This window comes from Melospiza georgiana, chromosome 5 (genome assembly GCF_028018845.1).
Source record: "Melospiza georgiana isolate bMelGeo1 chromosome 5, bMelGeo1.pri, whole genome shotgun sequence".
NCBI classification, from domain to species: domain Eukaryota; kingdom Metazoa; phylum Chordata; class Aves; order Passeriformes; family Passerellidae; genus Melospiza; species Melospiza georgiana.
Window position 1 is genome coordinate 66619400 of NC_080434.1, and position 26772 is coordinate 66646171.

Here is a 26772-nt window from a genome sequence, read left to right on the forward strand (position 1 = left end):
TATGGTTGGTATTCTTGTGTAACTTCCTGCTCAAAAGAAGGGTACTGCCAGGATAAAAAAATACCCCTGCAGAACATACTATTAACTTAAACAACTGCGTACTTCTCAAAATAATGCACCTTAAGGGAGCCATTTTTTTTGTCTGTGAGCTTATCTCTTAGCAACAGAACATTAAAGGGGTAAATTATTTCAGTCAATTAACACAATATAGCAATTTAGCATACAGTATTCATGGAAACTTTCAATGTTTTTGATAATTGCTCTTGAACAAGAGAAACACTGAACAGAATGTATCTCCACCTGCATATACAAATTTAATTTGCTATTAATGAGAATTTATAAATTAGTTAGTACATGTGGCCTTATTAACTACAATTTTCCATCTGCAATGTCAAGCATTCCTACTATTCATTCCTAAATATGACTAAAATTAAACCAGGATTATTCATGGTAGATTAATATCTCTCAAAAAAATTTAAAACAAACTCATATGCTATTTGATCAGAAGGGTATTGCCATTTGCATTTAAAAATAAAAAATTAAAAATAAGTGTTCAAAGCGCCTCCTGAGTTGGGGAATTAAATTTTTTTTATAAATTAGAATGGCTTAAAAGAGGAGATTATAAAGTGGCAAAACAATCCTGTCATAAATTCTTTCCAAGATACTAATTAAGGTTTTATGGGCATATTAATTTATTCTCACATATGTGCCAATTTGAGTTTTAGCACTAAATTGTAAGACATTATTTGTGACATTCTGGGGTCATTCTAATTAAGACTGTATCCACAGCTTCACAAGAAGATACAGTGCATTAGCTTACGTGAGCAAGGGATATGTCTTAAAAAAAGTACTTTAGGAAGGTCAGCAATATACATCTGTATTTTTTGGATGGGAAAAAACCAGCAGTCAGCAAAAATAAAACCACTTGAAACTTTGATTTTTTTTTTTTAAACCAGAAATAATTGGAACTAAAACATAGTTCTTTATTAATATTATTTGGCTTTATACTTAAACACAAGCTGCATACGCTCAAACCCACTATTTTAAGAAAAATCCCATGAAATATTTAAAACTGAACCCTTCCTGCTATTAATCATGACTAAATTCACTTCTATGGAATTCTGAAGTATACATAACCTAATTATCCATACTAGTTTTTAAAGGACTGAGAATACATCTGAAAAATGTTGTTGGGAAGCAGGGAAATATTTTCCTAGTGTATTGAGAGTTATGTTTCCTATAATCTCTTCTATCATGAGACGTGTCTGCATAAGAACCCTGTTGTTTCAATTTTTAAGGGTTTTGTGTGAAATATCAAGAAAAAATGGCATGCACTCCTTTAAGCTCCGTATTACTTCTGCTGCAGCTTTCTACGGCAGGTTTTCAAATAATTTAATGTCAGCACAAAGCACCCAAAAATTGTTCTCTTTTTAATTTTTTAAGCTTATAGTAATGCATAACTACAATAGCTAAATGATGAACCCACAGGAACTCCTTATACTAAGACATCTGTGAAACAGCAAGACAAAATCTTAGACATCAACCCAGATTCCAGAAGTTGCCATTTCATATGAGAAATGTTGATCTGTTTGTTGATCTTTTCTTGTTCAAACAAAGAAGAAAGCTTAATGCAAAGTTTATCTGCTGTACCTTCATATCCTTATAGAGAAACAAGTTTCCTTCCCGTAACACAAAGTAACGGTCTTGGAATTTGTTTCCAGACAGTAGTTTTGATGGCTCTTCCTTGTACTTCAGATTGCCTGCTTTCACAGTACCTTTCTCATTTTTCTCTACCAAGAAAAAAAAAAAGCATTTTGTTAGAGGATTTTACAACAGTGGAAGCTCCTAGATTTTAAGCATTACTGCATATCAAAAAACTAAAATCACATTGGTAAAATTGATTTAGTATTATGCTATATATATACATAAATAATTGTATTAATTATAATATATACACTAAATATTACATTTCAATACATATTGCATATTAATGTATTCTACATTCATACATTCTACATTCATTCTTAAATATTCACACCATTATTATTTTAATTACTGGTGGGAAAAAAGTCTTCTCTCTTTCACTTGTATGATAACATGCAAAGAATCTACCAACAAACTCTAATTCAAAGAATGTTTTCAGCATATAACGTGTAGTTAATACCAAGAGTATGGCATGGATACTTTTAATCTCTGTGCTTGAGAGGCAAAACATTTCCATAAAAATTAGATTTAGGTATTTTCAGGTTTCCTGTTCTGCTCAATATCCATATATTTTTCCACTTTGTCAGCTTTTCCCAGTAAGTACTCTTCCCCAGCAAAAACTTCTGAACAATAATTACAGTCATTGCCATGCTGCTATGACTCATGCACATGAAGTGAAACTCAAACTAAAATGGCACTTTAATAGTTAAAGTGAGGAAAAACAAAGGAAAATACAATAATTCCTACTGTCTTAATAACAGAACACAGAATTCAGCAGAATTCTGAAGTATGCTTTTCTCCCTGAGGTAAACAGTGCTGGAAGCAGACGGCAGACATGAGAAGAGAGCAGGTGGGCAGATGCAGCCTTCTCCTCCATCCCACTCAATACCTTTCCACCTTGAAGAGGGAGCCAGATTAGCAGGGCTAATAATTACCCCCAAACACTAAAAGCATACTACTTATGCCATATTTTGGCTTTCACCACCTATTATTTTTAGCTAAGTGTAGGTACCTCCTGTAAGTTTATTCATTTACTTAGGAAATACTGAACCAACTTGTTTAGGAGTCACAGAATAATACCACTAGCTTTTGTACTACATTACTTTCAGGATAAGAAATAAAACTTTGATGTAAAAGGGGTGTAATGTGTATTGAAAAGCTCATTCTTACCTGAGTACTCAATTGGCTTTTTTCATTAAAATACCACTTAGACTTTGAGCATCTGATATCAAAACTCTATTATTAAGAAGCAGTACATGGTAAAATATCAAAAAATAAGAATCTAAACCTAGAATCAATACACTCCAACAATTAAAATCAGAAATTACTTAGAAGTCCTCAGTTATAAGTGCAAATATATCAGTTAAAAAAACCTGATTCTCTTTTTGCCCATAAGAATATTTATTTCACATTCAGAATAGAATATGAATCCTTATCCACACAATCATAACCACTTTTTTCTATTTTTTAATTTTTTTTTAATTAGACAAAATGAGAGTAGCAGAGTACTTAGTGAGAGTAGCAGGATACTTCCACATCTTTACAAGCTGGAAGACTTTACATTTCTGCACAGAGCTTGCAACATGACAAAAACTCATTCTAAACTTCACAGCACTCCTATGGCAGCAATTCTGTCAAACACTTGATACTTACAAAGATATTAGAATAGCCTGAAGGTGGAAGAAAATAATTCTCTAAACTGATGATATTCCATATACTTTAGAAGCCAGCATTTCATTAAATAAAACTAAGACAATAGGGATGTGTCCTAATCAGAATGTATTTTACAGACACAAACTTTACAAAATATGCTAAACTTCACAGAACTTTGCAGCTAGGAAGTAAGTACACTTAATCCATGGAGGATCGATCCACCTATGGTTTAGAAGCTTGCATTTCAAAGAATATCTCTGAATAATAGCCCCTGTTCTCAGAAATCAATACTTACCACTCACATTATACAACACTGTACTGGAAAAATTTCAAGGACCTATATACACAGAATTTATAGTAAATTTAACAAATAAAAAATATCTGTTTTTCTAACAAATAAAACTTTAATATGAGAAATTTTTACATAAGGAGAAGGGGTCTTGAAATAGAATTAAGCTGTCCTTGAGTATCTATCATACAAAATACTGAGTAGCACTTGAAAGAGTGCTCCTACAGCAAGCATGAAAAGCTATGGAATTAATTGTCAGGAACTAGCAACTAAAAACTGTAATAAAATAGAAAACTCACCACAAATTTGCTGAAACGTATCAATACAAATAAACTAACTATTTTTTCCCTGAAAAGGAAAATTGGTTTCTATACAAGAGAAAACAAACATCTAGACTTCAGTGTAAGGTTTGGATTATAGAATCACAGAATAGTCTGAGTTGGGAGGGACCCACCAGGATCACAGAATCCAGCTCTTGGTTGAATGCCCTACCCAGGGATCCAACCCACAACCTTGGTATTATCAGCACCCTGCTCTGAACAACTGAGCTCATCTCAGTTGCAGAACATGAGAAAATAGTTTAAAATGGACAAGATGAGAATAAGTATCAAAATCAGGAATGTACTATGTATAAGGAGCATGGGAAAAGTTGCACTGACAGAGAAGACTGTGATAAGCTGCCAAAATGAAAGGAGGCTGAAAGAGCTGTTTCTTATGCTCACTATTGAACCGACATTATTTCAAACAACATTATAGACTCAGGAAGAAAAGGGAGAAAGCTTCTGAGAATGAAAATGTCTCAAGTATTATTAACAGGAAAAAAATAGTCTGGAATATAATAATTAGTCTTTAAGATTATTACATAAATCAGGAAAGCAAGGAATATTCATGGAATTAAATTATAAACATTAAATTATCAAAGTCCTATTAATTTTACTGCAAAGTAGGAGGACAGCCATCCACCCAGTCACCCGTTCGTATGGGCTGAATCCACTCTTAAAAACATACTTCAAATCATAGTGGTTGGACATCTGGCCCCAGCCCTATTATTCGGTGACAAGGAGTTATCCACATATAGAGTGTAAGAGACAGAAAAGATTGAGGTCTCTCCTTCTTCCTTCGAGCCAGCAGTTATTTCCTGCGCACTTTGAGATGGAGAGCCCCACCATAACCTTAAGTACCTTGTACCCTAAACACTGGGAACATCTCTTCCCCAGTAGCTTCATTGTGCATATTTTCTCATTGTGACACTATGTAGTGATGGATTCACAAGACTACTCGGCCACATGGAGTTTGCAGACATCAACACTGTAAGCCTATGTAATATGGCAGAAATTTTCCTTTTCAAACCACTGAGAAAACCAACATAATTTATTTGGTAAAGTTTTAATTATTTTAAAACAAACATTAAAAAATCACTAAATGTAAACAGTCAAAAGACAGTGTGTCTACAGTAACATCAAACTGAATGGAATTGATGCAAACCATTACTGTAATAAGCTGGGGGAACAAAAGGATGCAAAATCTAGGAGATATGAAGGAGTGCAAATAGCAGCATATCTCTTGTTTACTACATTTTATAAACTGACACCAGCCTAATCTTTATGTGTTTCTTAGAGCAGTGATCCACACAACCCTTATGACCCATTCCCTCTCCTGATCTCAACACATACCTAGTGAAGTGATGGGAGTTCACATATCTAGCTTTTAATGAAGTAGGCCAATTCTCTCCATTCATGATCTGCTATCACACATTTATTGACAGTGAAATCCAACCATAAAAGTCATGAACAGCACACTTGTTCAGGTTCGTTCACATTTGTGAAATATACTTTTACAGGAATAAAGCATGGAGGAAGAAGGCCATTACTTTCAGAAGAATAAGCACATTAGCATAAATTTTACTTCTTGAAATCAAGATGAGAAATATAGAATGGAAAGTTTAACATTTCCATATATGAGAAAGAGAGGAAAAGATAGATATATTTGAATGAGTCATTAGATAAAATAAGATGAAGATTAAACCAGCCATCATGTGTTACCATCACACATTATACAGTGATAGCACACAGGATTTCAACTGCTTGAAAACAGGATATAATTTTTGAACTCCCAAGCTTCCACTTCTCACAAAGCAGATAATACATACTACACAGGAGACTTTTAAAGCCAGGTGTTATGTGGAAAAAAAAAATAGACTGGGGCAATGTTTAAACTGTATATTTTCACTACATACTTCATCTGTATTTTAAGTGTTAGGTCCCTTCTAAAGGCCACATACCCTCCAAATTATTCAGTTGCTTGAGTATGTCATTCAAATGAGTACGTCACCTGGGATGGGGTAACCCTGGATGTACAGACAGACTGGGGAATGAGATGTTGGAAAGCAATGCCACAGAAAGGGACCTCGGGGTCCTGGTCAACAGAAAGTTGAATGTGAGTCAGCAGCCAGGTGTGTCAACCCTATCCTAGCTGGGGTGTATGAGGCACAGCATCACCAGCTGGGCGAGGGAGGGGATTGTCCTGCTCTGCTCTGCTCTGCACTGGGGCGGCCTCACCTCAAGTGCTGGGGGCAGTTTTGGGCACCACAATATAAGAAGGCTATAAAGCTATTAGGGAGTGTCTAAAGGAGGGCAACAAAGATGGTGAAGGGCCTTGAGGGGAAGCTCTCAAGTATAAAGAGTGGCTGAGGTCACTTGGTCTGCTCAGCCTGGAGAGACTGACGGGAGGCCTCATTGCAGTCAAAAGCTTCTCTGCGAGGGGAAGCAGAGGGGCAGACACTGATCTCCTCTCTGTGGTGACCAGTGTCAGGATAACAGAATGATCTTAAGTTCCATAATGGAAGCTCGGGTTGGATATCAGGAAAGCCTCCCCCAGAGGGTGGCTGGGCAATGGAAAAGGCTCCGCAGGGAAGTGATCACAGCACCTGACTGAGAGTTCAAGAAATGTCTAAACAACACTCTCAGGCACAGGTGTTATTCATGGGGCTGTCCTGTGTAAGGCAAGGAGCTGGACTTTGATGATCCTTCTGGGCTCCTTCCAACTCAGAATATTCTGATTCCGTGAAATTAGCTTTGTAGTTTGGAGGCATCAAATTAGCTAACAGAAATTTCTATTAGCATACCATAGTTATATAAATATATTCCCACAGTATGACCTAGATAAGAGCAGTTTCAAGCTTCACAGCAGAAGCTCACAAAGTGTGAACTGACTGCAGAATTTCTGTACACTTTTATATTTCAATGGGAGAGCTTATAATTTGAAGAAACAAACATCCATAATCTCTGTGTTTCCATAGGGAGTCACCACAACCCTCTGTAAATCTGCAATTTTAATGAAGTAGCAGTAATTCAGTTGTACTGGGACACTTTGCTCCAATGAAAACAATTGCCATCCTCATATTTCCATGTAAAATAACTAAATTTTAAAAAAATTACATACCACTGCAGAGATTCACCATGTCTGTTGTTAGAAATCTCTTTATTATTAGATATGCAGCTCCAGGCTCTGGTAGTGAACTCCAGTGAAGAACTTGTTCTAGTACATTCTCTGTATAATGCAGAGGACGTTCTGAAAAATGCCAAAGAAACAAAACATAAAAAACTAGAATTAAAATAAAAGAGAAAACCCAACAATATTGGAGGCACTCACATTTTTCTGTAAACAACAAGGTCTCATTGACTTTGAACTATAGAAGAAAAATACTGCTTTCAAAAATAAGACAATTAGGCACTTTACTGACTATACCTTTGCTGGCAGTGTTTGCACAGGTAATGAACATAAAACTAAACAAACAGTAGCCAAATGTTCAGTGACTCTTTTTTAATGTTAAATTTTTAATGTAAAGACACAAAAGCATTGCTTTCAAACTAAATACAAAAGTTAGGACCAATTACAGGACATGCCTAAATATGATCAAACAGAACTGAGACCTCCAACTATACTGTGCCTTATTGGCCTATGCTCAGTATGAAAATGAAACACCCTAACTACCGATTCTCTGCATTCAAAGAGCCAAAGAATTTGGAGTGATCACAGTGAAAAAAAAATGCCTCCAACTGGTATGGATTATACTGTCTGTTATTGATCAAAGCAGACTGAAACAGATTCCTGGTTTCATTAGATTCTTTTTACTAGAGGGGAAAAGCATGTGGTCTTACTAGATCTTCTCCCTGTTGCAGTGGCTAGGGAATATCCAAACTTGCCCTGTGTATTTCAATCTTGTACAAAAAGTACTGCAAGATTAAACTACCACTGAAGGCATGACTAGACTGTATGTGTGCACTGTAAAACTTCAGATGCTCAAACACACATTTTTGATAGGCATCATCCATCCTAGAAGAGAAACTCTGAGACCTACACAGAATTGAAAAACTGCAGTGATAAGAAAGTCCAGCCCGTACTCCATACAAACCCCAGTTCACCTACCAAATGAAGGCAGAAAAGATCTTGCAAATTGTCCCTAAATCTGCATTACCATATCCAGCAGAAATCTGAGTGTCACATGAACAGCACAGCCTGATGCAACACTGATGTGAGTGGGAGAAGACACACTCACATCCCTGAAGGCTTTCACCTGCTCAGCAGCAAGCACCTGCTGTAATTCATGAACCCACAAAAGCCTTAACAATGGCTTTGTGGGCTCAAATGTCATTTTATCTCCAAAGAGAGATTTTTCCAATAGATCTGTGTTCCCATTTGCATACCAATTTATCTGGGTCAGGTCTTGAGAAGAGATGGGTATGGCTCCTGAAAAGTCACACCCCTACGACACAGTCATGTTGGGTCACACAGTCTAGCCATGTCCCTTGAGTACTGAAGGGCAAAGTATGCAGCCATAATCTCATTTTTCATTCCTGCTATGGTAGATGAATATGAAATGTCAACAGCTGCTTGGGGACTCTCCAGCACTACAGTCTAGCAGAAGGCATTTTCTAGAACACCTGAATACTAGAGCCTCAGAAAGCAGAAGCCACAAACAACACACTTTCATGACAGAAAAAACCACTGCTGTTTTGGGATGCAAAATTACCTATGCTACCTGTAAAGCTGTGATACCACCCATACAAATATTTCATTACTCAGATATGACACCAAAGCAGCGTAACAAGAATACCATTTTGTAGACAGCAGCTCAACCCCTATTTCATTATCACTACTTCTTCTGGCCCTTTTGTTTTAAATGGTAAAACTTCTGAATTTTTGGGAAACTTTGGACTCTAACGTGATAAAGCTTAAACACTTGATGCCTTTGTACAAGAGAGAAAATCCACTTTAAGAAGAACTTTAAAATCAGAGGCAAGAGACTGGCAAATCACCACATCTTCCTAGAACACCAGCACTCCCACAGTAAACACCTACTGTTTTATTTATAGTTACATTTAAGACCATCTGTCATCATGGATTACATGGTACATAAATCATCATGCTGAAAACCATTAACTATTTTACTGGTAACACACCTCATTTACAAACTATCCATCAATCACTTATTATTAAAAAAATTATATACACCCTATTTTGTAAAAGCATATGGTATTAAATATTTTGCATTAGGCTTGATAAAATCATCAATTATTGCAACTTTTCTATATGCAAATAATTTAGCTGATTTTTAATACTGCAATTCTAGTATTTTGAACAGCAAGCAGTCAACACATACATTTGATTACCCTTTCTTTCACTTAGGTCATCATATGCTAGTAAATGTTCTAAACCAGTAATTTTTACTTTAAACAACATTAACTATTACTAAAAACTGACTTTCTAAAAAATACTATTCTAATTTTCTTGCTTTCTCAGGGGTTGTTTTCCTGACAGTATATATTAAAAAATAAAATAAAAACTTAAAAAGTAAAAAAAATTCAGGGTTCAGTGTAGCAAGCAGCATACCACCATGCACTGGACAGGTAGCAGACTGCACCAGGAAAAAATACAGATGCAGAAAATTAATTTTTATCAGAAAGACACCATGATTACTGATGTACATTTGAAAGAAATATGCAAACTTTTTTCTGTCATTATGTGTCACTATCTGAACTAATTTGTAAATGCCTCGTGGTGTTTGTCAAATGACACTAGTAGAATCAACCTGCAGGAGCAAAGACTCAAGTAGTCTTTTAGTTCTTCAGTGTCACATTTGGACCAAATATGTTCTAGAAGTAACTTTCTCTGTGCTCTTGTCCTCTGCAAACCTGTTAGGTTCAGCCGCAGGATCACAGGAGTGTCTCTACCTGAGTGTCTCTTTACTACAAAATTATTTTTATTTTGAAACAGTAATACACATTTTGATGCACTGATTCTTCCAGAAAGGGATCCATGAAGAAAACATTTCATCAACACAGTCTCTGCTGACAGGAGTCACGTGATGAATTAGGACCTAATTTAGTTTGCTTTTTGGTTGGTTGTTTTGGATTTAAAACACTGGTGTGCCATTTCACTTTGTGTTGGAAACTCTTCTTTCAGGAGGATATACTCTAATGTCCTGCCCATATTTATTGTGTTATGTAGGGCCCTATGTCTCACTCTTAGCTTAGTTTTGTTTGTCTTCTATAGTCATTAGTTCAGACAACATTTCCATACCCCACTAAAACATTAGTTGTTGCACCTAAATGCATGAAGAAGCTGTTGTGGGGTCTATCTGTTTATTTACTTTAATGTTCTCTTGGCCATATCTAGTTTGGTTTGCATGTTCCTGTGTTAATATATCAAGTTTAAGAAAATATAATTCAAATGTTTTTTCTGTTATACCGTCTAAAGAAATATGTTTTGTACTGCACTTGCAGGAATTATCAGGACTCTTCTAAAGATAAGAGATGCTAGCATTCTTTGTCAGTTGTCACCCACATCTATGAATCTGGAAACGAACTCTGTAGTACATCTCTGTACAGCATCACCAGCAGACTGTAAGATGTGAAGAAGGCTCAGGATAATTGATTCTCAGTTGAAAGGGAGAATAAACTTCCATCCTAATACTGCCAGGGTCAAGACTGAGGACATAAGTAATATTAGTAAAACTGAAAGAATTATTGTAAGCACATCTGAAAATCACATACAACAAAACAAACAAAAAATATTAGAACAATATTTAGTAATCTTATTTTGTCCACTTTCTTATTTTTTTTCTTGACTTGAAAACAGGTATCTTCACTATAGAAATAAACAAGTTCACAGTCCTCCTCTGCAACATGGAAACAGTTAAGATCAGAAACTTACTAGGAAATGCAAATAGATGTTACATATTTCTGTCTCCATGTATTCTTAAAAAATTCCCTAAGATTACCTCAGGGAATATTCATCAAAATGTGTTTTAATTGACAAAATCCCTACTACTTTACATTATTTTAGTTATCTCTATAAAGAAAATTCTCCAGCATTTTAAACACGTTTCAGCATGTATGAAGTATTCCCAATGTCAAAGCCTCTTTATCATTCATGAATATTGTGGCCATGTGACATTTGCTTTTGCTGGCAACAGAACCATATTTCAAACAAATTATTCAAGATTCAGCTCCATACACCATAATGCCACTTGCCAAAAACACACTTTAAAGTGTGTAAAGAGTTACATACTTTATGCCTCCTTTATTCACCTATGTACATTAAACATTTGAATTAGCAAAATAGAAAAGATCCTTTCCCCTAAGTATGACATGTATTTTCTCATTTAATTTTTGGAAAGCATTATTGCTTATAAAATCAAGTGCTGACATTCTTAAGAAAATAGGGTTTTCCAATATGACTTACTGGTAAGACCTACTTTTCTGTAGCTGATGATTAATGAACTGCAAAGCACTGTAATATAAAGAACACCTTCTCAGCCCTTAATTTATAAGTAGTTTAAAACAATTCATCACATCATTTCTGGCAAAGTGAAGAAAGAAGTCATGCAGATGCCACAACAACCAAATGTAAAACATTGGCATGAAGGCTATTTTTCCTTTGTTTTCATGAAGTCTTTAAATAAACTTTTGATGATATTAAATATTGAAAAACTAAAATAATAAAAGCTGATTGACACACATACATTTAAGAGTCACTAACCTAATTCTCCATTTTCAAGTACTTCAAAAGCAGCCCAGATATCATCTTTGCTGGGAATAATGTTTTTGATTCCTAAAACATCATTAGTTAATTCCTCTGCTTCCATCAAAGGTGATACCTGTAATACAAAGTGAGTCAGTTTATAATAAATTTTAATTACTGATTTCTGATACATTTTTTCAAAGTCTTCCTTCCTGCAATTTCCCTAAGGGAAAACAAAAAAGGGGGAAAAAAAATTAAGCTGGAAACCCACAAAATATCCATCAGATTCCAGCAGGCTTTCCTTATTCTTTTCCATGAGATAGAAGTTGTATTTTTAAGATGACTATTAACTTGTTAGCTTTAAATTCATTTTCTCTACCCCAGAAAAAATTGGGAAAAAAAAAAAAGCTTTCATATATTTTCCTGGGTGTGGGAAGATAAATATTAGAGAAGCACCATTTTTTTATCTTAGCGATGTGTATTCCTATTTTTATTCCTATTTTAAAAAGCATTTTTTATCTGTATATGTCCATCTATGTATGTCACATACCCCATATATGTACAAACAAAAGTGTCATATGCTGAGCAGAACAAAAAGGAAACAAAACCAGAGAGGTGTAATAAAAATAACAGAACACCACTACATGGAAAGGCAGGTGTTTAAATACACCATTAAATAGAAAGCTCAAAAATCTCTATTATAGTTAGTAACAAGCTTTAGTTTCTTAACACTCAAAGAAAGAAGAAAGCCACAGACAAAAAGAAAGGTGGAATGTCCCTTTAATGCTAGTGAATTCTAAATAGAACCAACATTCATTGTGTATTTGTTAATGCTCTCATGCGTTGCACATGTAGAGCTGGGAGAATTTACACTGTTGCATACTACAGCAGAACTAAAGCAGGACACCTCTGCTTTAAAATTGTATCATTTTTCTCAAAATTTCTCTCAAAAATGCAAAATAATCAGTCTTTACGTAATTAAGGCAACACACCAAATTCTTAAAATATTTAAAAGAACAGTGATAAACAAAAGTTCATACTTCCATTGTGTACTTATACAAAAACATGTATTAAAATAAATGTGATATTCTTGAAGAAAAAGTGCGTCATAAAAATTACTGTATCATTTTTATACACTAACCCTGATTATAATACTGCAGTCTGGCTCCTTTCTTTCCACATAAACTTCAATAAGCAAATCTCCAGCCTGGGAAACCTAAAAAGAAAGAATTAAAAAATTTGATTGTTAAAAATAAACATTTTTAGCGAGGAGAATACAATTATTTAACTAGTGTAAGGAAAAAAATACCGATTCACAGATTCAGGAGAAAAATCTAAACCCTGAATAAATCCAACTGAATCATATCAAACAAAATTAACATTAATTTACAAATATACATCCAAGTGCAGGAAAACTAAGGGCAACATGGCATAAGTGGAAATTTTAAATTTACCTTTAAGACTACAAAGTCTGAGACATGAGCGTATCTCAGTATCTTAAACTGCCACATTCATAACTCTGATTTGGAGGTTAGTCAGGTTCACTTCAGAATCAAAACAGATTAATAGAATTTAAAACAATGAAAAAGGACTGTAACCCCAAAATGACTTAATTAAAAGTGAGATGAAAAATTACAAATAACAGACTATTTCAGCCATGCAGTCATATGTACATACCAAAAAAATAAAAATCCATTACTACAAATAGTGTATTTATGGTTCTTAATCACAATGAAAACTTGTCATTACCTAATTAAAGAAGGAATTAAAACAAATGCTCCTGATATCAACCACTGTTAAATATAGCTCTTCAAATTTGTTGGAAAAAAGGCTAGACTCTGCACACAATGCTAATGTGGAATAATCAGATAAAGCAAATTTATGACATATATAAATTTCATATGCTCAAGACTAACAAATGTTATTTAAGAATGTCTAACAACAAAAAGCTCAGAAAGAAATTAGAAAGGCAGTAAATCCAACACTTTGTGATCACGACAAAAAGAATGATTTATGAGAAGGGATATGTAGTATTTTCCATTGCAACTAGGTTTGCTCATCTATGGCAATAAAATTATTTTCATGGATGAGAAATTACTTTATTTTTCTAAAGTTAAAAATGTCTCACATTTTGCCTGCTCTAATTCCCTTTTAGTATAGTCATAGGCATCTTCAAAAGATTGCAGTTCATCTCAGTCCACCACCAAAAAATATTTCCTAAAAAATAAGTGATGATCAGAGCACAGGAAGAAAAATTAAGGCAGAAACAGGAACTACCACAAGGCGTATCATTCTATTAATAGGCAAATACAAAGAATTCATAATCAAATTAACACTAAGATAACTTTTGTCTTCCTTTGTGAGAATGGTATTGATAGTGATGCTACTTATTTGTATACTACTACAAACAGAGGAAAAGATAAAGAAAAATATATAGAAACATACATATATTCACACACACACACACACATATATATATATAAACAGTTCAGCTTTGGGATACATTTTGACCAATTTACAGAAGCTAAGATTACATTTCTATAGAAAAAATAACTGGCAGTGCTGAATTTTAAAGAACATTCACGTTCTGAAATCCAGCAACTTTTAAGTTAGTTTAGTCTTTGAGAATAGAAAACTAATGGAAACATTTGTGAGGAAAAGCATTACAAAGCTACTTTGAAGAAAGCTGCCTAATTATAGTGGCACAGACTCAAAAAGGCTCATTTAGTTATAAAATTTGCTTTTCAGATGATATTACAGAAAAAGGTTGGAAATAAGAATGAAGCTGACACATGATTTCCACTAGGCTCACATAAACAACCGTATGGAGAGAAAATGTGATGTAAATTACTGCAACAGCTGGCATAAGTATATGGTGGACAGAAAATGAAAAGCGACTAATGAAGTGCCACCTGGAACAGAACTTCAGTGACATTTCAGACATGTGAACTTTGAGGAGTTCAGCAGCAATTCAGTTCCGTTGTTCTCTGAACATTCTGCATAACCAGAGATAATAGTACTGAGGCAGCCTGTATATTCCAAAGTATTAAGGATCTACATCACTGATTTTCCCACTTATATGCACACATTTTGATGCAATGATGTCAGACTCTCAGTCATTAAATGTAAAGAATTCTTATAATTCTTAATTGTAGCTGCTTGAGGCCTAAGCTTCCAATTACCCATGACACTTGCATGATTACAGCACTGTTGTTACATCACTCAATTGCACCACACCATTACTTTTAACCCTAACTGGAAGCCTGTGGCAAACTGCTGTGGAGAACTGATGAGGAGAGCAAGAAGGTGAGCTGAGCCACTTTATCTCACACCTGGTTCAAGCGTGACTTTGCATCTGTGCAGTGCCTGGGGTGATGCTCTCTCAGTGATGAACAGTAGAGCAGCCACACCTATGTACAGAGATGTTAAGGCCTCAGTCCCTTTTATCCATGCCTAACTTACCTGAGTGTCTTTCCATTTTGTAATAAAACTGTTTTCTATGTCCATTTGTTTGACTTGGTCTTCATTTATCTGTAAAAATAAATAATTTTGGAGTGATTAATAACAGTTATGGCAACAATTGCCAATACCGCCAATCATGTTCTCATAGAAGCAGGCATGCAAAATATTCTATCAGTCAGAAACAGCTCTTCATTGATGGAACTCATTATTATAAACTTCATGGAATACATATTGAAATAGAGAAGAATCAATGAAAAACTGCAGAACAATGTTATAGCGGCACAGTCAACTCCAAATCAAAATGGCTAATATGAATTGCTGCTAGTAGTAGCTTTTCTATCCAATTGGATTTAACATTATTTCTGGATCTAAGGAACAAAACAAATTGCAATCACAGTTCAGAGACTAAGAACACAAAATCCTTCTATGCTTCAGTTCTGATCAGGCCTATAAAATCTGATTAGAAACAGTATTTTTAATAGTCATAATTAAAAAAAATCCTAAAGTTAGTAAGCTTTTGCTAGCAAGGAGAATGAGCATCATTTTGGACAACAGTAGCTCACAGCATCCCATAAATAGTCCTTCCTACACAGGTTAAACTAATTGGGAAATAAAATTTAAAGCAGGACAAGAAAAACATCCACTGAATTAGAGTTAAAAACCCTGTAAATTCTTAGATTGTTGAACTAGTAGGAAGACCATTTTAAAGCAGATTTTTATATTTTTGAATCTCTAACATCTGAGCAGTTAGGATGCATATAAAGATACGTACATGAAAAAGTTGTACATAATTTTTAATTAGATCTTCAATTACATTGACTTCTTCACTGGTTTGGCCTTTAGTTTGAAATAAGCATGAGGAAAACACCACGGCTAAATTCTGAGGGTTCATGTGGTTAATTTCGGAACACTTCTGCACTCTGTTGAAGGAAAAATAAACATATCTAGATAGTTTCATTGTTCCTTTGATTGTCTGAGGCTCCTTTACAGAATATGGAGAGCACTTAAAAAAAAGGTTACTACATTAAATGCAATGAAAACATGTACTATTATTTATTTAATATTTTTTATACTCTTTATTTCTCATTACAGAAATGAAAACTTTCTAGCTGCATTTCAAGTGATATCAAAACTACTTAGAATAGAAAACAATAAAACCAGAATAGAATACCTGAGTTGGAATACCTGATCATCTAGTCCAACTGCTGGATTGCTTAAGGGCTGACCAAAAGCTAAAGCACGTTGCTACGGGCACTGTCCAACTGCACTGACAGGCTTGGGTCATCCACCATCCCTCTAAAAAGCCTGTTAAAATGTTTGACCACTCTTTTAGTAAGAAATCCTCCCTAACAACAAGTTGGTACCTCTCTGGATGCAGTTTTGAATCATTTCCACGATTCACCCTACCACCAGATACCAGGGAGAAGAGATCAGCACCTCCCTCTCCCCTTCCCCTCCTCAGGAAGCTGCACAGAGCAATGAGGTCACACCTCAGCCTGCTTTTCTCTGAAGCAGAAAAGCCCAGAGTCCTCAGCCACTCCCCACAGGTGATTCCTTCCAGCCCTCTGACCAGCATTGCTGCCTTCCTTCCTCTGGACACATTCAAGCACCTTAACATCCTTTGACTGCAGACCCCAGAACTGCACACGGAGCTCCAGGTGAGGCCAAATCAATGCCAAACACAGTTTCACTGTATTATGTAATATAAGTATATCCTACAAACTTGAGATCAAAGATCAAAAAAAAAAAATGTGGAAAGAAATTAGGTCCTTCTTAGTTCCTATCCCTATAGTAAAGTTTTCATATTACTCCTGTTGTTCACATAACATATCTTTTTTTAGAGGAAAGCACTTTAAACTACCACAGAATTTTGGCCATTAAATGCATGAATTCATACTACTTTCAGAACAGATGCAACATCATATTAGTATCTCTAATTGGACATGCTTAGAAACTTCTTAAACACAATATGTAGCACAGTCTTTATCCAAATAATGGCACCAATCAATTTCATAATCACATAAATATTTTTAAATTACACTGGCAATGTACCTGGCTATGTACCATAATTTCTAAACACAACATTCTGTAAAGAGAAGTTTCTACCTATTCTATACTCACTGCAATTCACCAAAAATATAATTTGACTTGTTCAATAGATGATATAACATAGACCAGTACTATCTAACCTTGACACCTCAGAATCATCCTGTCAAATAGTTTTTACAAATTTTCTGCCCCTTATTTGATCTAGGAATAAGTCATGACCTTTGGTGCTTAAACAAGTTTGCATTTTGGATATTCTCTACTGCTACCTCCGTTAAATGAAGCACTGATGAAAAACAGGAAGGGTAGGTAATTCTCAAAGTTATTATGTGCAAAACAGATTGTGGAGAAGGACATTTTCACTGAAAAAAAAATTTTAATTTCAAGAACCATTTGTAACAATTCTCTGGAAGACTAGTAGACTGGAGTAAAATGAAATTGCATAAAGAAGCTACATCAAAAATTACCCTACTTGGACACATACACTGGCAGCCCTCTCTCCCTGTAAGCCTGCTCCAATCCATTGATTTTTATAGATACCTACACCTAAAAATACAACCAAAGAAAAAACACATTATCAATTAAAGGAATTCAAATGCAATTAATTGCTGCAACTAGATAAGCTTTCGTGATTACTGGTGAATGAAACAAGCCACATTTCATATATTGTAGAGTTATACTGAGAACACATTACAATAATTTCTCTGCTACAATGCTTTATTTGCAATGACCTGTAAAGATGTTCAATTAAAGCAGCCAAAGTTGCTCTATTGACTGGCGGAAGACTCTGAATAAAAGCTCTGTACTTCCTCACACGCTCCTTTTCATTCTGCGTATCTGCCAGGAAATAATAATCATTGAGCATTAATAACAATGCACACTAAAAACCAACAGCAGTTCTCATTAACTATATCAGCAGCATCTAGTCTTTTAAAATTACTATTTACCAAATCAACCTCTTCTTCATAAAGGCAATGCTGAAAATATACTATTAAAAATGTCTACTATTGTACACCAGTTCAGGGAAATACCAATAAAGAGAGACAGTTCTACATTCAAGCACCATTTGCCACTGTTTAAGATTAAGGCCAGAACAGCAATTGCATTTTCTCTTGAAGTATATTTAATCTGTAGGATGTACATGTGTGAGCGCAACTACATATGCACAAGTGCAAATGTATTTTTAAGAGTTCCTAGCAAAGAGAAAGGAAAAGACCTTTTTGTATCTTAAATATTTACTGGAAAAGTGTCTGAGAGCACAAAGTAGTTTAAGGATCTAAGCATATATAAGACTGATTAGAGGAGAACAAGGGGAAAGGGCTGGTAAATAAGTTACATATAGCTGAACAATGGCAGGAATTCCAGATTTGGGAATGACAGCATCTGAAACACAATCACAGTTTTCTACCTTAAGTCTGCCTTCCTGTGCTGCCCCATTATGCTCAGGGCATATACAAAGTTAATGTAGAGTGCATTTAATTAGTTAGCTTTTCCCTCTCAGTCCCTTTCCCTTGCTTCCCTCAAGTTTCTGAAAAGAAAGCACAGAAATCTTCTGATTGATTGATGGTGCTCTTCACTAACTACTGACTGTGTTTTGATTTCTTTGGTAATTGGCAGAAAAAGTAAATAACAAAACAACAGTTTAAAGGCCTTCTTCTCCATTTTCTTAAATATTTTAGTGTTCCAAGAAGTACCTTCTGTATCGCTTAACAGGACAGGATTTTCTGTTGTAAAGCTGAAGTAGAATTTTAGCCATGTGTACAGATTAGGAAGGGGAATCACTGTAACACCATTAAAAAGAGCTGACAAATCTAAACTGCCTCAGAACTTCTGTTTTCTGATGCAATTAATCATGTGGTAAGTGAATAGACTCTTAATACTTTTTCCTCTAGTCTTTGAAATTGAGTTTAAAGGTCGAAAATGTCTAATATTGATAATATTTTAATTTCTTGAAAGTCTAGTGGCTCGTATTAAAGCAACATCCATATATTTGAACTTACATAAAATCAAAGAGGAATATGCTTTAATATCTCTTTATAAAGACAAAATGTGCCACACAGAAATATGCCTATGTGACTCCTACGCATTCAGATAGAAACTAACATTCTGTCAGCATTTCCCTTGCATCTCTTACTGCTGTGCCTGCAATTTTATAGCACAGTTTGGCAGGGAAACCACTTGTTTCTTGCAGTTTGCAAATACTGCAATATAGAAACTAACATTTTAAAGGACATTCTAAAAATCATCTCTTATTAACATGTGTCTATTGCAGCCATGCCCCAAATATTTTTTTCCTCACTACATTGTTTTGCCAGTTATGAAATAACATGGGTTGACACAGGGTAAGTAAATTAACAAGTCCCTCAAACTTGATACTGAAAATGTACATATAACCTTTATTGCATGGAATATTATTAAATACCTTACCTAATGCAGAGATCCAGAATGGATAAAGTTCTTTAGTCAGAAGTGCATCATCTATTTGAGAAAGAAAACTTTTCAGTACATCTGTCACATCTTCAAGTTGATGTTTTCCTGCTCTTAGTTTAACACTTCTTGCATCTTTTTTGAAGCTTTCCAGCAGTTCAGCCACATTGGACGAATCGCCATTCTTAAGATAGATTTGTTTGCTACCTAAACCTAAGGCACAAAAATACAGGAGAGAAAAATAAATGAACGTAAAATTAAGTATTCTTTCAAAAATTCCAGACATGATTATGTAAAAATTATATGTGGATGCCAAACAATTATACGTGGTTGCGTTTCCTAACAGTATCTTTCTGATCTTTCACTCATACTCCCTTTCTTAGTGAAAACACTGCCAAGTCTTCTTCTACCCAACTAGACCTCTTTGCAAGAATACTCATCATAATAGCAAGCAAGTCTGGGATCACTATTTCAAGAGTATTCTACAGGCATTTCAAATCTCCAAATCTCTTCAGGGCCTCCTAAAACAGCACTTTCAAAAGGCACAGTAAATAGAAGAATTTTTGATGATAGATATTATACTGCACATAAAATACAGCTGCTTTCATGAGAAAACTCCTTTTATTTTATTACTCTATGGATGAACTCATCTTAAGACTCAAAGTATTACTGCATTCATCCAACCTGAAATATTTTATTCTTAAAAGCCTCAAGTAGCAGAAAATACCCTTTTTTCTGATTTTTCTCATGTTCTTGAAGACATCAAACAGCTACTATTCTTACATGCAAAAAAAAAACACCCACTAAAGTAAAATTAAAAAGAAAACATATAGCTTAAAATGAAGTCATGACTACCTTTAATCACTGCATATGTTACTGTAGTCAAAAATTTTCTTTTTCAAAATTTGAGTTCTGTTGCTAATAATTAAAAATAATTTAGCAAAAGCTTTTTTTTCTTACTTTTAGGCACTAGGCGCAACCCCAATACAACTATTTACAATAGAGCAGTGTGCCCTATCCAAAGGTTATTTAGCTAAACTTCAATGACTCAAATAGAAATTAGGTGCTCTCATACTGACAGAGGTTACAGACACATTTATACCTAAGACAGGGTTGATATGCATGTAGCAATCTCACCAGAAAACTCATGAATTTGCAGTAGTAAAGGGACACAAACATCATCTGCATATAACCTAATGCCAGGGAAAGTTATCCTGGCAAAATTTACTGAAATAAGTGGTAACCTACTAATCCTCAGGTTATTTCACTGAAAAAACAGCACCCTAAGACTGAACTCAACCCCACAGTTAATGCCAGCTTCCCAGATGTGTTCAGATCACAGCTTTTCCAGGTTTGCAGAGTTTATTTTCTGGGCTGAGTTGTCTGCAGTGGGGCAGTGGACCCAGAGGCTAAGTTTCATAAGGCAAACAATGCAAAATCTAAAATAGAAAAGTGTCCATAAAGGGCATTTACCAAGCTGTATTTCCCCAAAAGAGCCATTCTCAGCTGTGTGGTAGTATATTGCACCATCTCATTAAAGAATGTCAGGGCTAATGAGGGGCACTTTACTTTAAGTAATATATAAACTCATTCAATAGGACCTGGTGCTGGGGGCGCTTCTGTATTATACAAATGATCTTAGCTTGAATAAAATCCACTCTACTTACCATACTGTGTAACAAACGCTATGCAGCTGTTCACTATAATAGGGACATCATTTTTGCTGAGCTGCTGATCTTGTAGTGCATTACCATCTGTACCTGCTGCTTTTTCAATTGCAGTATACCAGACCATGAAATCCTGCTTTGTATGGCCATGGATGTATAGCGTTCTGAAAATTATAAAAATATTTTGAGCTCAGGAAAGAAATGAAAAAATGATGTTATTGCACCATGGCAACAAAGCAGATGTTCAGAAAAGGAAAAAAAATAGATATACTTGGAGTAAGACATCAAGGCACCTTTCGCCACATAAAGCTGTGATCGTAGTCTATTGTTACAGCATCTTTTTTTTTTCTTCCAAATTCATTTGTATTACCAGTGCTATAAAAAATGAAAGAAGATCCACAAACACTGTCACAAGCCCTTTGAAAGCACCTGCCAACATTTTAATTACTGTTCTTCAGACTTGCTTCTACATTATCCATTCATACGTCCAAGCCACGGCTAAGAAGGAAACAAATTTAGAGACAACTTTCAACACTGTAAAAAGCTTTCCTTCTTTTGTATTCACACCCCAAAACAGCCCAGACACCCACCAACCTCTTCTATAGAGTAGCTGAGACATACTGAACTTCCCTCCTTACACAAGTATCAAAATGATCACCCACTACCACAAAGCTCAGGAACATATATGAAAACGCTACGAGTTGAGGTGGAATAAGTTAATGCAACACTTTGCCTGTATCTCAAAGCTCAGCCTTGTTCTTTTATTTAAGCAAGCTACATTAATCTCCTGTGTGCCACCCTGACAAGATAGCTTCTAAGAGCAAATATCAAAATGAAAAGTTTAAGGGGGTATGTCCAACCATATGCATGTGTGCAATAAACAGCTGTTTAAAGTGTTAAAACAGTAAGCAAACTTTGGTACATATGTTGTCTTATGTCCTACTAAAGACATTTAAGGAATCAATTTTCTCTAATGACCATTTATTTGCAAATTAGGATAAGTCAAAATGCTCTACTGAACTTCTATAGAAACAGTTTCATGTAAATAGAAAATACATTTATTTTGATTATTTCATTTTTGGAGGGGGAAGCATCTTATATGATGAGGGAATACTTAATTTCATCTCTTTTTGTTAATATATTTCAATTTTCCTTTTATAAATGTTTCCATTCTAGCACTCCTGTCTTGGTAGGAAGTGGGGATGCAGTCAATGTATTACACAGCCAGAATTCTAGCTTTTGTCAGGATCCACCATACAGACCGAGTCTTACAGCAGCAGAGTAGATGACACTAAAATATTTCATTCCACTGAACCACTTCTCTAGGAAGTCTTTACTTCATGACTTCAAAAGCCATACTAACTACCACATATGCCTGTATAGCAGAAACACAGCCTCTCTCTTCCACTGAGAAAAAAAAAATTATTTTCAAAAACCTCTCCTATTTTTGCAGCAAAATGAGTGAGCCTAATTCAGTGCTGTCCAAATTTTCTTTAAGACTTGTCAAAACAGGTAGTTCTCAATCAATGCCTTGTAAAGAATACATCACTACAATTTTCTGGTATTGCTACTGCCACACATACATAAGGAAAGTAAAAGGTTAGGAGTAGAAAAAAGTTTGACAGTGCAAGATACTCTACTCATTTCCTACTATTATTCACAGATCAGAAGAGGTTAGGACAATGATTTATAAAAGATTTACGGTGCTTTCCAACAGAAGAAATGTACATAAATATGCATATTACTGGGTGTTTATTTCCCCTGCAGAACAGCAGGACTCACATTACCGTATTATGCAAAAGGATAAATGGAAGTCTCAACAGATTTTTTTTTTATCCAAAGAATTATGATCTATACAGGAAGCACATACTGTAAAGTGAAAATATTATTACTTCAAAACAAGAAAAGGGCAACTCTGCTGCATATCAATGAATTGATACCAGAGGAGGAGAGAAAAAATACTGTACTCAACTTCAAAGGTCACATGAACTTATCAGCATTTTTCACAGAGATACGAAAGTCTAATCATGTGCCTGTCAATCAATTGTTGTGATATATGAAATACCTAAACTATGTGGAAAAGATCACCTTGTATTTTATGGATCTTTCCACCTTCCCCTCAATGCATCACATTAGAAAAAAGGTTTCAGAAGTACAAAGTGATGATGTTCTCATTGTTTTCTAAAATTTCAGAAGCTGTTGAGCTCAATTCAGTTACAGAGGAAGAGGGTACTTTATAATTAGCAAAGAAAAGGTTGTTTCTGTTTAAGTTGTAGTCCCAAGGGACCAAAACAGGCATGAAAGAGAAGTTGCTGGTAAGAAATACAAATATGAAAAACATACTGCTATCATGGAACCTAGATTGTTCATAGAAGGTAACCAATTATTTTTGAAAAAATTATACTTGCCCAGTCAAAAATCTCCAGAGTGGCAGCATCAAAAGTAAGATAAATCAGAGACACATTTTCACTACAATACCACAAGAGCAAAGAAGGGAAAAAATATTAAACTAGTGCCAGACACATTTCAGAACTCAGTCAATTTCCCATGGAAGTGGCTTTAAAAGCTCATCTCAAACCTCAATAATTTTTGGCTGAGAGAACACACCTGGAATAAATTTAAATCAGAAAAACACAAAATAATTTAGAAATAAGATGCTTAAAGCAGTCCTTCTCAGTTTAGTCCTTCGGGGAAAATGTATTTTTTTCCCTAATTGGAAATTATTTTTTTACTTCCTTGAACCTGGAAGTAATAAAAAAGAAAGGGGAAATAATTTCCAGCAGAAGAGCAGAACTCTCCTCAAGAACAGCAGAATTCTTCCACAGAAGTTCATGAAACAATGGAGATAACTTTGCAGATTTAACCTCTGTGTTCATCTCTTTCACAGAGTTTTCAGACAATTAATAACAAATACATGCATTTTTCACTGAACTAATTGTCATTATCAAAATATAAAGTAATATTAAATCCAAGGCTTAAGACTAAGCATAAACACAGGCTGAAATATAGTGATGTCCCATGTAGCACAAAACTGAGGAATTTAAAGAGTTTATAGAAGTAATCATGCTTGAAAGAATTTATACTATAATGTTTATGAAGATCTACCATGTAGATTACCAACTATTTTCCACAGCAAAATGCATTCCTTCAATACAAATGCACGGCCTTCTATAGTATGTTTACATATGTGCTATTTTTCAGTTCTAAAAACTGATAAAGATCTCACATTTCATAACAAATAGTTAGCAAAAATGACAATATGATGAAAAATGGCAGAATTTTTGCTATGTTGTGTGAAACACATACAGTCCATAGCCAAGAAATTATTAATTTAAGTACTCGAACAAGCAAGGCAGCATGCCAATGTAGATTTCTGCCCTGGTGAATTGAGAGAATTGAATTGGCACAAGGACTGCAGCAGATCAATGAGTCTCAACATTAAGGAAGCTACCATTACCTACACAGCTTTATTGTTGACTACCAGCACATCCTTCTGCCCCGGCAGTCAGACAAACAAACGTGACCACACTCCACCCACAAGAGTGCAAAGGCTTCTCTTTAACCCATCCTGCAAAGGCCCCTAGCCTCAGCTATGTCTATAAGCTTTGTTGCACAGCCGTGCAATGGGAAAGCAGTGCTAATAGGAGACTTTGGGTAAGGTGGGCAGGGAGAGTGTGAAACAGACATTGGCACAACTTAGTGCCCTCTGGCAATTCCCACAAGAGTCTAATAATTTACCTGTCTGAAAACATAGGTACTAAGAAAGTAAATATTGATATGAAATTGTTTGGCAAAATCAAACTGCAACTGAAGCATAGATATTCCATTAAAATGTTTTTTTTCAAGCAATATTTAATCAAGGGACCCTTCAAAAGGTCTTACATCCAGCACACCATATTGGAAGCACAAGCCCTTTCATCTGACTCTTAAGTTTATATTAATTCTGGATTTTAGAATTTTGTGTCCATAACTGCATTTTATGAGAAAACTTACTGCTATCATCAAAGGGTTAAGAAGAAAGCATTGAATGAACCATCAGCCTAAAGAAATTGTGCCAGCATGTAGGGCAGGTTTATTATCCATAATAAGAAAGAGCTAACTACATCACAAGCATAACAGGGGGGAAAAAAGCACCATCTGGATTACATTATGGTCTGAAAACATTCACTGACACCTAAGAGAGAACTTAAATTATTTCAGAAAAATGTAAGAAATGTTTGAAACTGAACTACCTGTATAACTGCTTCTTTAAAACTTAGTATTAGAGGTTTTGCATTAAATTCTACATATAGTAGATATATTTAAAAACTACTGTATACAGATGTTTTCAAACAACTTCCTTCTTTTCATCATGCAGATCCCTCTGTTGGCCTCTGCTGAACTACACAGGAGTAGCTGCTTCACTACTATGCCATGCAACTTCTGTTTGGACAGCATATTATTGATAGCAACAGGAGGTCAAGTATCACCAGGCACTACAAGCATTTTAAAAATACAGAGATCAAGGGAAAAAATCCAAACTGAATATGGATCAAATCAGAGGACACCTCTGTGACAAAGGGAAGCCTCAAACACAGAAAACCTTAAAATGGTTTGCCACTTCTAGCAAGAAGTCAAGAAGCATTTCAACTACGAAACTGGAATACTTCAGCTATGAAAGTGAAAGCAAGAAGAGGCAAATGGCCATCTGATTAGGGTGTAAAACTACACACCACAGTGCTGTGAGAAGTCAAGATTTCCAGCTGAGTTAGATACTGTTCTAGCAGTCTAGACAATATGCTCCAATAGACACTAGAATGTAATAAAATTCCAGTCGGTGTTAATAAAAGGGTGTTCAGTAATTTATTTTAGTGAAGATAGACAAACACAAGCATTAACATGTATAAGATCTGAAAAAAAAAATAATATAAAATTAAGTAATCTAGAATTATTGTGAAAATTTCCATTGAGCTTCAAAAAAGACAAGATACTTCAAAAGAGAAGCAGTCTTGTAGTTTCAGAAATCTTTTAGTGTGGTTCAGCCTCTGATGATATGCTATTACCTGGTATGATTGCCACCTCTTATTTCTGAGCTGATAGACATCATCAGCTGAACATGCCGTACAGAGAATAAATGAACAGCAGGGTGCCAAGCAGAAAGCAGCGTAAAGGAAGAGGCAGCAAAAAAAATAAAAGGTAGAGTGGATTGTATTAATATCTAAGACATTTTGGGAAACTCTCACATGCCTTTTTTGGTAGTACTGCCTCTGAATTCTTGTATTTTATACAAGCTCTAAAGTACTATGTATGTTATGTCCCAAAATTAATTGTAAATTCTTCTTCTGAGTAGATATGTATCAGATTAATGTTACATTTTTTTTATCCCAAATTTATTATCTTTTTAAGAATCAAGAATTCCTAGATTTATTACATGGTAATAATTTTAGCAATAAGACTTGAAGTTTTTATAATTTGTGAAAATGTTTACTTGCATATGCAATCATTCCTAAGTGAGAAGTC

General features: G+C 35.0%; 1 protein-coding gene across 1 annotated transcript in view; it reads right to left on the bottom strand.

Annotated features, from left to right (window-relative positions):
* ARAP2 (ArfGAP with RhoGAP domain, ankyrin repeat and PH domain 2) overlaps positions 1-26772 on the bottom strand; it is a 110500-nt gene that overhangs the window by 13412 nt on the left and 70316 nt on the right. Inside the window, exons 22-30 of the mRNA XM_058025196.1 lie at positions 21274-21437; positions 19607-19819; positions 17911-18016; positions 15906-16053; positions 15134-15202; positions 12813-12887; positions 11690-11807; positions 7088-7216; positions 1651-1790 (exon numbers count right to left, since the gene is read on the bottom strand). Of these exons, the coding sequence (XP_057881179.1) occupies positions 1651-1790; positions 7088-7216; positions 11690-11807; positions 12813-12887; positions 15134-15202; positions 15906-16053; positions 17911-18016; positions 19607-19819; positions 21274-21437 (1162 nt within the window). The remainder of the gene's footprint in view (positions 1-1650; positions 1791-7087; positions 7217-11689; positions 11808-12812; positions 12888-15133; positions 15203-15905; positions 16054-17910; positions 18017-19606; positions 19820-21273; positions 21438-26772) is intronic.